The 12,575-nt window shown below is 48.9% G+C and overlaps 1 protein-coding gene across 1 annotated transcript; it reads right to left on the reverse strand.

Moving 5' to 3' along the window:
* Positions 1-754: 754 nt before the first annotated feature.
* On the reverse strand, positions 755-2,891 carry Ltc4s (leukotriene C4 synthase). Its single transcript, XM_028855005.2, is given in 6 exon segments — positions 755-1,002; positions 1,274-1,355; positions 1,455-1,525; positions 1,604-1,644; positions 1,646-1,704; positions 2,728-2,891. Coding segments are annotated over 6 exon segments (453 nt in total). The 5' UTR covers positions 2,786-2,891; the 3' UTR covers positions 755-860.
* Positions 2,892-12,575: the final 9,684 nt, after the last annotated feature.

Consider the following 12,575-nt stretch of genomic DNA (forward strand, 5'->3'; position numbering starts at 1 on the left):
CCCTGCCCCTCCTCTGGTCTCAAATAATAGGTGTGTGGTATGTGTGTGTGGCAGGGGCAGGGGTTGGGGGTAGTAGAGGGGTTGAGACATTGCCGCAGCTTCCCAAGTACTGGGATTCCAACCCTGAACCACCTGGCTCGTACTATGGCCTTCTCTAACATAAATGGGCCACCTCCACCCACCTCAGGGCCCCTGCCCACACTGTTGGACCTGTTTGAGAAGCATTTTCGCTGGCCAGCTAGGATAAAGTCATTTAGAGAGGTTTGGTCAGTAGGCCTTCCCCAAGTCTGACCCTCAAGCACCCTGAGGTCTCCTTGAGAGACTGTCTCACTGACTGCATTCCTGGTGCTCACTGCTCTGTGGGCCTCTTCAGGGGTGTCCTGAACACCTACACCCAACTGGTGTTGGAGATAACAGGACCCAGTTCTCATCTGGGGAAAGATCAACTGGTTCTAGTTGTGAAGTTGGGGTGTAGAGGACAAGAAGGCACACATGATTCGGCAGCAGAGGCTCAGCCTGAGAGAGGGCAGAGCCCCGAGCACAGAAAGGAGGGTGAAGGGTGGCTATCTTTGGAAATAAATGTCACGGCAGAGGTAGCCGCGCAGGCAAGTCGCTGTCTAGAGGAGGGTATAGTGAGAGAAACTCGAATCCAAGCCGGCCCACGCCGCTTCCCAAAGCCTGGCTGCATCTGTCGGTGGCTGGGGCCCCCAGGGCTTACAGCCCTTGGTTAAGCAACCTTCTCTGACCCAGAGAATGTAGGCGGGACCATCGTGGGAACTTTAATTAGAAACTGGGATTCGGAGGCCGGCACCCCTGCGTTTTGCTCTTCTCCAGTTGCGCTGACTCGGAGGTACTTCGCCTCAGGCCATGTACAGGAGCGCCTGGAGCCGTCTGAAGAGCGCTGCCCGCAGCGTGCCGGGGAGGAAATGGACCAGCAAACCCAGCGCCGCCATCGCCACTAACAGCCAGAGCGCGCGCGCGCTTGCGTACAGAGGAGGCAGCCTGCGGGCAGAGCTCAGCGGGAGTTGAGCCAAGGCCCCGCCCCCCAGAGCTAGGCCCCGCCCCCACAGACCCCGCCCCCGCCCCGCAGGCTCAGGCCCCTCCTCCGCCGGACTAGACCGGCTCCCTTGGATTAGGTCCGCCCACCTGCGGTCCCCAAAGGTCATCTCTTTCCACCGGTCCTCTGCGGCCGATCGCCGCCTCCCACCCATGGAGCCGCGTCCGGGAGTGACCCTCCCTGGCCGCGCTTCCCCGGAAGTCCGGCCCGAGTTACCTGAGCTGCGCCGAGCGCGCGTATCCCTGGAAGTAGCGGAGGCGCGCGAACAGGTAGAACAGTCCGCACAGGGCTGCGGCGCCTGCGCAAGGCGAAGCAGCGCGGTGAACACGCGCGCCCGCCCGCCACCCGGGGGCCACCTCCTCCCCCCCCCCCAGCGCGTCCCCGCGCTGTCCCGCACCTTCATGGAAGAAGATGCCGGCGACCCAGAGCGTGGCGAGGAACAGCGGGAAGTACTCGCTGCAGTTCACCCTGCGTGGGACGGGCTGGGTGAGCGCGCGGTCGGGCTGGGCTGACACACCCGAACCCTCCCGGACCAGCCCCACTCACTGGGCTCGGAAGACGCGCTCGAACTCCGGAGGTCCAGAAGTTGAGTGGCGGCGACACATGGAAAGCCCTGCGCGCAGAGATCACCTGTAGGGAGAAGTAGGCTACGGCCGTGGGGATGTGGCGGTTAGGTGTGGCGCCCCCATACCAAGGGCAGGCCCGGTCCCCCAGTTTCCTTTTCCCTGCCTCTCGCCGAGCGACTCCCTTCTGACTCCCTCCTCCGACCTGGCCCATTAGCGATCTTCACAGGAGAGGCCCAGCCCGCCTGAGGGTTGACTGGGTGATGCACGCTCCAGTAACACCTGTCGGTGGGAGGCGCCCCAGGAGACTTGACTTCTGAACTATTTGACTTGCAAAGCACAGGCAAATGCTCACCTCCCGTTCTGCAGGTCTGGACCCCCCCACCCATTAAAAAAAAATCCCTGAGTAGCCAGTGTCCTAGGACAAAATTGGCACAAGGAACAGAAAGCACACATCCTGTGGCTAAGGGACCCTGGTTTCTCTCCTACAGAGTCAGCCAGAAGGGACCCTGCCTCAGGCCAGAGTCACTCATGCCTGGGTCTCAGTGCCACCAAATAATGGCATAAACTCTTGTCTCAGTTTCTCTGTTTAGACATCATGGACCCAGCCCTAACTCTGGCAGATACCCTGCTCCAGATGGTTGTAATAAGGACTCTCCCAATCTAAATAGCTATCCTACTATTCATCATACTTCCAAGCAGACGCCAGCCCAGCCCCCACCACAAGGCAAGCTTTCCTCAGTGACCCCTCAGCAGTCTTTACCATCCTTCAGCTGGTCCCTTGATTGTGCACAATCCCCCTTGATTGGACACTCTAGACCTTGACTCATGCACATTTTCCACTGCTCCCTGACAGACACTCCTTCGGGACTTCTTCCCCACAACAGGAGGTGTTGGCCCCTTAGCCGGGACTCAGGCCCCTAGACACCCAAGACTCCAGTAGCTCTTGGAGAGTTTGGACTTCGGCACACAGAAGTCTCCTGTCTTTCACCCAGGCCTGGGCTCAGGGCTGCCAGCACCCCCATTCCCTACCCTAAGTGCCTGGAGGACAGAAAGCAGGCCTATGAGTATAACATCCACCCACCTCCCAGACAGGAGCCAACCCACCTTGCAACAGAACTCCCAAGAGGGTAACGGTAGCCAGAAGAGCCACGTCTTCCTTCATGGTACCAGCCACAGGCAGAGTTAGCTGCGTAGTTCTTATCAGCCAGTGTGCTACTCAGATGCTGACCCAGGAGAGGAAGAGAGCGCCCTCTCCACCCCTTCTCAGTGGAGGCGGGGAAGGGTGGGGACATGACTGTATCCACAGAGGCAGGAAGCCTGGCCAGGCTGGGAAGGTAGAAACCAGGGCTGTGGACAGCTTGGCCACTTCCCTCCAATTGTTCTTTGTAATTGGACGTTTCCTGTCCACCCAGTCCCAAATAAACACACAAGAGGCTTATATGGATTATAAATGCTCAGCCAGCAGCTCAGGCTTATTACTAACTAGCTCTTACACTTTAAGTTACAATAAAGAAGATGAAAGACTGGATTCGTTCAAAGTTAAAGATGATCAGGTTTGCTGGGCAGTGGTGGCGCACGCCTTTAATCCCAGCACTCGGGGGCAGAGCCAGGAGGATCTCTGTGATTTTGAGGCCAGCCTGGTCTACAGAGGGAGATCCAAAACTACACAGAGAAACCCTGTCTCAAAAAACTAAAAAAAAGGGAAAAAAAATAATAATCAGGTTTGATTGAGGAAGACCCCCAGAAATCCTGGCTACAGACATAAAGAAATAGACCCAGAAGAACTACAAGACACATGGTATATATTTTACCTGCTCAAACATAAAACAAAAATCATCTTTGGCTAACTTGTGTACAATGCACAGTCTATACTTCTATTAATACATATATATATAAATAAATATACATATATATTACTTTTAAAAGTTTATGCATTTATTTATTTATTTTTAGGCTAGAGAAATGGCTCAGAGGTTAAGAGCAACTGGCTGCTTTTCCAGAGGTCCTGAGTTCAATTCCCAGCAACCACATGGTGGCTCACAACCGTCTGTAATGAGATCTGGTGCCCTCTTCTGTCATGCAGGCAGAACACTGTATACATAAATAAATAAGTAAATAAATAAATAAATAAATAATATTTTTTTTAAAGATTTACTTATTTATTATATATACAGTGTTCTGCTTGCATGCATGTACCTGGACACCAGATCTCATTACAGATGGTTGTGAGCCACCATGTGGTTGCTGGGAATTGAACTCAGGACCTCTGCAAGAGCAGCCAGTGCTCTTAACCTCTGAGCCATCTCTAGCCTCATAAATAAATCTTAAAAAAAAAAAAAAGTTTATGTGCTTTCAGAACGAGGGGACCAGACACCAATGAAAACAAATGGCCCAGGTGATCCAGCATCTCAAAATGCCTCTGTTGCAATTTCCTTGCAATTCTTCATCCAGAACAGCTTCAAGGCTACTGGCTGAGTGGGTCCAGCCTTACAAACTACTCCAGACAAGATTTCACCATAATCCTAAATTTTCTCAGAGTCCCTGAAAGATTACCAGTGCCCCCAGTCAACAGGAAGTAGTCTAGAGAACTATGCCCACATTCCCAAAAAATGGATTATGGATATTTACTATCATTTAAGGGGGGTTGTTTACAAATTGTTATTGGTAATGGTCAGGAAAAAAGCTGAACAAAGAGATTAAATTCAGGGATCTTGTTCTAAAAAGAAAAAGGGGATATATAGAAATAAGATGAAAGCGTAGATTATTGAATTTACTTTTAAACCAAAAAAGCAACTACTAGTCTTAAATATTTTACATTGATATGAATTTTGTATATTGATACAAATTTTAGATTATTTTTGTTATACTGTATATATGTTTCTACTCTTGTTTAAAATATTTTTGTATATTAATACAAATTTAAGGTTATTTTTATTAGAATGTACTGTGCATACATTTCTACTCTTATTCAAGGTATTGTACCTATACAGCTCATTTAACAATGTAATGTCAATTTCTAGTCCTTGAAAGTTATTATTACAAACTACTTAGGATAATAAAGAAATGCAGGTTAGTAGTTAGTCACCTATTACAATAAAACTTGTAGTCATGTTAGGTATGTTTTCAAGGTCAAACAGATATATTTTAGATAGACAGGTAGTCTTCAGACACTTCAGAGATCTATGGAATATGGCATTTAAGATGTTTTAATACAAAAAAAAAAAAAAAAGCCAGGGGGTGGTAGCGCACGCCTTTAATCCCAGCACTCGGGAGGCAGAGCCAGGCAGATCTCTATGAGTTCGAGGCCAGCCTGGGCTGCCAAGTGAGCTCCAGGAAAGGCGCAAAGCTACACAGAGAAACCCTGTCTCGAAAAACCAAAAAAAAAAAAAAGATGTTTTAATAACATGGGTTTTTTGTTGTTGTTGTTTTTTTATGACAGTGAGACATATCTGCTGCTGGCAGCACCAGTCTACTTCAGAGAATATAATGGGCATCAAAGAAATGACAAATGGAGTTTACTTTCTTTGTGGCAAAAATTAGCCACTGGGCAAGAAAGTGCCCTGCTGACAGTATGCTATTCAAATTGGATAAGCAGGACACAAAAGAAAGTGCCGAATTTTACCAAGACAAGGTGAGACAGTCCTTCAAAAATCCTTCACAGATAATCTGTCAGGTATGCTAGGCCTGTAGGCCAAAGATGGATGCCCCAACATTGCAGAGAAACCTTGGGTGACTGTCCACGCAGCCTGATGTCCCTGTCATTAGGTAACATTTCATCCTTCTGGTGTCTTTGATGGAGTTGAAGACTAGATAGTCATAATTTTTCTTAGTTATGATGAAAGAGTAAATTAGATATAAAACTTTGGACTCACCAAGATAGGATAGATAGTTAAATATTTTCTCTGATTTTGTCAAATATAAATAGACTGGATATTGTAACTGCAATTCTTACTTGATAACTGTCTTTGCTGTATATAATCTTACTATGTTAAAGTTTAAAACCTTCCTTTTTAATTAGACAAAAAGGGAGAAATGCTGTGGAATAATCCTCTTGTACGCTGTAAAGATTGGTCACTTGAATTGGTTTAATAAAAACGCTGATTGGCCAATATCCGGCAGGAAGTATAGGCAGGGCGAGCACACTAAGAATGATGGGAAGGAGAAGTCAGAAGGGGTCACCAGCCAGACACAGAGGGAGCAGGAGATGAATGTGCCATGCTAATAAATGTACTGCCATGTGGCAGAGTGTAAATAAGGAATATGGGTTAACTTAAAATGTAAGAGCTAGGCAGTAATAAGATTGAGCTATTAGCTGAGTATTTATAGTTCATATAAGCCTCTGTGTGTTTATTTGGGACTGGGCGATTGGGACAGGAAACATCTAATTACAGTTCTTGACCCTTCTGCATTTAGTCCAGTGATGGCATCGCCCAAGCTGCTCACCCAGGCCCACCCTAGCCTCGAGTGCTTCCAGCTATCACGTCACCCAGGCCCTGCACCCTCGGTAGTTTCCCATTGGCCTTTCAGACCTCCCCTTAATCCTGGGTTCAGGGTCAGGCTCCCGGCCCTGACCTCTCCCACCGCTACAATTATTTAACCTGTATAACCTGTATCTGCACCCCCATCTAAGGCTATTCTGTAATGGATATTGTTGGCACACCCTTCCCAACTCCCTTGGGCTTCATAATACTGTCCAGGGGTCCTCAGCCACAACGGACCTACCCACCCATGTTCTTGCTCCTTCTAAGCCTCCTTTGGCCCACCACCCTCAGAACCTCACAGCTCAGGAATATCAGCTTCCATCCTTGCTTGGGCTGTGGGAGAACACTTGTCTCTAGGCCGGTGTATTTTTGCCAGTCTCTTTGCCCAGCATCCCACTTGACTCGAGGCACTGATCCTTCCCTTCCTTAGCCCAGCCCTTCCCACACCAGATAGAGCTGAAAATTCCCCCACTGCCAAGCTTGTGGGACGGACATGTGTGCCAAGGCTGATGGAAGAGAGACCCGGTCCTTGACACTTCATCCGCAGTTTGGGAAGGGAAGCTGAGGGTATGGGAGCTGAGGGTTGACGTTGTGGAGCCCTTGGGGCCCTGGGACCACCTCCTCTGGTGTGTGCCCCTGCACTGTGTGGTCTTGTAAAACAGTCGCTTCTCTTTTCTGATGAAGTTGGTCTGAGGTGAATCTGGTCAGCAGTGGCGGGTTCCAGATTGGTCTAGAAGAGCCACAGGTGGAGGGAACAAGCCAGCCCAGGGCAGGAGAGGGCTGGTGCTGAGGAACTAACTGCCTGGTTACCCAGGCTACACCTCCTATACAAGCTCCTCCCCTCCTAAGGCCCCTGCAGCCAGCCTGGTCACATCATGGGAGCCTTAAGACATCAGGGTGGTCCTTGGGAGCTGTACCGCTGCCACAGAGCCAGCCTCCTCCCTTGCTGCCCTCAAGGCCAAGGGCCAGCCTGAGGCCTTGGTCCCTGTGGGCTCCCCCAGAAGCCCTTCTGTCCACTCTGTTCATCATTGTGCCCAGGAAACCTGATGACTCCCAGCTGGGGCTCTGCAGGCTTCTCAAGGACAGAGTTGGGTCTCATGCTGGTCCCCGCTCTCCACCAAGGTATAATAGCAGTAGCTGGTGTTCAGTGACAGAGGAATGGGCGGGGACACAGGCATTCCATGCTCTGTCTTACCTTTTAACCCCCTCCCTCCCTCCCTGAAGCTGCCCTGATTGCAGCCTCCTTATCGGTCTCCACTCCAGTGCCAACTGGATATCCTGAAGCTTGGAGCCAAGGCATTGGCACGGCACTGGGAGGCTGTGCTCCCATATGCCCACGTGAATGCTGTGCCTGTCTGAAAGCCCATCAGCAAACGAACATATCTGTGGGTCTCCACCTGTGAGTTTGGGTGATCATGGGTGCAGGCTGCAAGCAGGTCTGTGTTTTATGTCGCTTCAGGTTCTGCTCTGCCGAGCTGGCATTTCCGGCTCACATGTCCACCCATCCAAGTTCACTCTCTCTGGCCTGGCCACAGGAAATAGAGGCTTGACATCCGCAAGTCTGAGCAGATGCTCAAGGTAGAGACAAGGGTCTCAGTCTCTGACTCCCTCTCGGCCTCCTTTGATTCTTCTGTCTTGTCCTCTGAGTTTGCCCAGCTCCTGAGCGCTCCACTGGGCCTGCCCACCCTCTGACCAGAGAGCCAGCCCTGCAGGCACCAACAGCCTCCTCTTGAACCCCAGAAGATATGCCCTTCTTGACTCAGCCCTTACAAGGCCCTGCGGAATCTTCTGGATGCTGCGTTCGTGAATGACCTCTGACAGGTGGGAAGGTCAGCGGATGGACCACGAGGATGGAAAGAAGTCACTGTTTCTGCACTGGACATCAGCAGTGGTGCACAGTCAGACCCTTGACTCTAAACTGTAAGTGAAAGTTGCATATAGGGTCCATGATACCTGCACTGGGGAGGCTGGGGCAAGAGGATGGAGAGTCTCAGGCAAGCCTGGGCTACATAAGAGACCTGCTTCTATTTTAGAGTTATATATTTAAAAAAAAATGCAGGTAGGAATTCCCGCATACCATTCCCCACTTCCTCCAATATTAAAGTATTGTATTGTGCAACCAGACTACAAGCCTGCAGACCAACACGCAGCGTGGATAGAATGCCGCCAGGCCGTCTTACAGGTCTCATTCATGTTTCATCAATTGTCCCACAAATAGTACCAAGGCCTCAAAAGATGCTAAGTTCTGTCAGACACACAAAGCCACATAGTGATTAGTTCTATAAACATGAAGTGGCCAGAAAAGGCAAATCATAGTATAGACAGTGAAGAAAACATTCTGGGATTGCCTAGGGCTGAGAGCATTGGGTGGCTATAGTTTGGGTGTATGTGCGATACTGGAGGTTGAGTTTAGGGCTTTACACGTCCTTAGGTGTTTTACCATTCAGCTATGTCCCCAGGCCATTTTTACCTTACATTTTTGACAGGATCTCACTAAGTTACCCAGGTTGGCCTTAAGCTCACTGGCTCAGGCAGGACCTGGAACTGTGTGCTCTTCCCCTCAGCCTGCACCAAAAGGCCCATGACCATTTTAAAAGACCAAGGAAGATGTGGCAGCACACTCCCTTAATCCAGCACTCGGGGGGATACAGAGGCAGGCAGGCAGGTCTCTCTGAGTTCCAGGCCAGCCTGATCTGCATAGTGAATTCCAGGCCAGCTAAAAAGTCTCCATTACTTCCTCAAAAAAACTTCAGAGTATTTACTTACTTATTTGTGTATGTGTGTAGACACATATGTGTGGGCATGCACATATTCAGGCTGCAAGAAGGTATCTGTGTTCTTGGTCACTCTGTGAGTCAGGGTCTCTTCCTGAACCCAGAGCTCACATTTTCTCAGGCTGAAAGTCAGTAAGCCCTGGCTTGGAACTGGGGTTACAAGCATGCCCTGAACTCCTAGTTTGTAACATGAGTGCTGGCATCCAAACTCCAGCCCTCATGATTTCGCAATCACTTTTCTCCCCTTTTTTTATCATTAAGAAATTTTCTCAGCCTGGTCTCCAAAGCGAGTTCCAGGAAAGGCGCAAAGCTACACAGAGAAACCCTGTCTCGAAAAACCAAAAAAAAAAAAAGAAAGAAATTTTCTATTAATTTTACATACCAACCACAGATCGCCTCTCCTCCCTAACTCTTCCCCCATTCCCACCTCCTCCAAGGCAAGGCTTCCCATGGGGAATCAGCAGAGCCTGGTACACTCAGTTGAGGCAGGTCCAAGCCCCTACCCCTGCACCAAGGCTGTGCAAGGTGTCCCATCATAGGTAGTGGGCTCCAAAAAGCCAGCTCATGCACTAGGGACAGATCCTGGTCCCACTGCCAGGGGGCCCCTTAAACTGATCAAGCTACACAACTGTCTTGCCTGTACAGAGGGCCTAATCCAGTCCCACGCAGGCTCCACAGCTGTTGATCTAAAGTTCATGAGTTCTCACTAGTTTGGTTTGGTTGTCTCTGACATTTCCCCATCATGATCTTGATGCCCCTTGCTCAAAGATTCCCTTTTCTCTCTCTTCGACTGGACTCCTGGAGCTCGGCCAGGTGCTTGGCTGTGGATCTCTGCATCTGCTTCCATCAGTTACTGGATGAGCTCTCTTGGTCCAGTCGGAGCTGGTGGAGTCTGTATCACACAATCACGCTTAACTCTGAGCCATTTCTCCAGTTCCCAAAATGTTTCAAAAGTGTAAGTTTATGATCAGTTCCTGGCCTTTGGCTAAGGTCAAGTGTAAAAGTGACTTATGGTATTGTTTGCACATTTAGGTAAACACTCTAAAAATAATTTGTTGGTTTAAAGTTGTTTTTAAAAGCAGTACAAGCCAGTTAAGCTTTCAGGCTTTTGAGCAGCACTTCAGCTGAGATCCATTCAGATGAGGACACAGAGGTTTCCAGTTTGAAGAAACGAGATCAGCTGAGGAATTGGCAAGGGACTGATCAACCTGCTCAGCTGAGATCCATTCGGGAGAGGTTTCAGAAGCCTACAGTCTGCAGTCTGAGGAAACAAGATCAGCTGAGGAGTTGACGAGCAAGCAAAACGCAACCTGAGAACGCAAGAGCAGAAGCTGCCCGGCCACTGAACCAGATCACCAGAATCATAAGCCCACCCTACGTCTGGGAACAGGTAAGGCCCATCTCCAGTCCGGCAAACCAAGTCTCTAGCCCCGAGGCCCTACCCATCGGAGTCCCAGGGACCAGATAGCTACCTTTCCCTGCCCCCTCACCAAAAAAAACTAGCCCCTGAGAACCCAACAAGCACTGGAGCCATAAGCCTGTCCTGCATCCATCGGGAACAGCTGCTCCCTGAGACAGAACCCACTAACACTGATTGGACTAAGCTGCTCCCGGAGAAACAGAGCACAACAAAAGCAGTACAAGCCATTTCCGGTGGGTCAGGCCTATAATCCCAGGACTCGGGAGGCTGAGACAAGATTGCTGACAGTTTGAGAGCCCCACGTGAGTCCCAGGACTGTAACCAGTTACAGGATGAGAATCGTTCTCAAGAAATTAAACACACACATAAAAGCAAATAAATGAAAGTACTCCAAAGAATCTATTCTTTTCACCCATGCCTTCTTCCCCAGATGGCAACTTTTTAAAAATTAACAATATAGTTATCAACTCCAGTAAATTAACACTGATGCGAGCCTATTCACTAATGGGTACATTGTTAGTTTTCATTACTAGAGGCAAGCTATTTTTTTATAGAGAGAGAAGGTTTTGTTAGGGACACGAAGTCCAAATGGCATGGTACAGGCTTCTGGGGGTTGGGGGCTGCTGAGTGAGAGCTCTGTGTGTCTCACTATAGCATGGGTGCGTCCGTATCTGTATGTTTAAAGTCCATGTGCATCTCTGTGTAGTCACACTACCTTTCTTTATGAAGCTTCGAGGGTTCAATCCTAAGGGATCCACTCCCATGAACAGATCTAACCTGATCATGTCCTGAGGCCTCACCTCAGGGACAATAACTGGGTTAGTATCTTACCCTCTAACACCATGAACCCAGGACTCTGAGGATCGAACTCCTGCGTGAATTTGGAGGGGACAAATGATCACAGCATAGATCATGTTCAAAGTTCCACAATTATCTCAGAGTGTCCTCTTTCCGGTCCACTGTATTTTGCTGAAATGTGTCCTTATGTCCAAAGTGAGACACAAGTCCTCTGTCTGGTTTTTGTTTGTTTTTCGGAGGGGTGTGGGACAGAGTCTCTCTTTGTAGCCGGGCCGGCCTGGAACTCATAGAGGTCTGCCTACCTCTCAAGTGCTGGGACTACAGCTGTGTGCTACAACACCTGGCCTTTGTTTTTCATGATCTTGACACTGTCTAGTGTCTTTGTAATCAATATTGTATATTGAGTGCGGCGTTCAGTAGTTTTGGGGTGGGGTGGTATGAAGCAAAGTTTCATGCACCAATGGAGCCCAGGCTGGCCCCAAACTCACAGTATTACTTAAACTCCTGACCTTCCTGCTTCCCCCTCCCAAATATTGGGGCTATAGGCATTTGCTACCATGTCTGGCTGCATACATTGTTGGTGGTGGTGTTTGGGCTTTTTTTTTTTTTTTTTTTTTTTTTTTTTGAGACAGGGTTTCTTTGTGTAGTTTTGGTGCCTGTCCTGGATCTCTGTTTATAGACCAGGCTGGCCTCGAACTCACAGAGATCCACCTGCCTCTGCCTCCCAAGTGCTGGGATTAAAGGTGTGCCACTACCGCTCAGCTGTTTTTGTTTTTGTTTTTGACATAGAATTTCTCTGTGTAGCCCTGGCCTACATCCTGGAACTCTCTCTGTAGACCAGGCTGGCCTCGAACTCAGAGAGATCTGCCTGCCTCTGCTTCTCTGAGCTCTAGGATTAAAGGCGTGTGCGGCTGCCGCCACCACCTAGCTTCAGTTTTGTTTTGTTTTTATTTTTATTTTTAATGTTAAACCAACATTCCTTTCTTGCTATAGTTTCTATTTGATCATATATAATGATTTTATATATTTCCAGACTCCAGTTATTAGTCTTTGTTGAGAATTATCAACATTTTAATTTAAATCTTTGAAATAAACTTTATGTCACCATCATTAAAATAAAGCCGTATTGAATTGGGCTTGGAGTGTACACCTGTTATCCTGACACTTGGTAGGCAGAGGCAGGAGGACCACAAGTTCAAAAATTCCAACTTATAGGGACTGGACAGATGGCTCAGTGGTTAAGAACACTGACTGCCCTTCCAGAGGACCTGAGTTCAATTCCCAGAGCCCACATGGCAGCTCACAACTGTCTGTAACTCCAGTTCCAGGAGATTTGGCCTCCTCACACAGGCATACATGCAGGCAAAACACCAGTGCACATAAAATAAAAATAAATCAAGTACTTTCCTCAGCTGCTGCCAAGGTGCTCGGTTCTTCCGAGGGAGCTAAGGCCGCATTGGGGTGAGGCCCTCACTTCAT

This window comes from Peromyscus leucopus, chromosome 8b (assembly GCF_004664715.2).
Source record: "Peromyscus leucopus breed LL Stock chromosome 8b, UCI_PerLeu_2.1, whole genome shotgun sequence".
NCBI classification, from domain to species: domain Eukaryota; kingdom Metazoa; phylum Chordata; class Mammalia; order Rodentia; family Cricetidae; genus Peromyscus; species Peromyscus leucopus.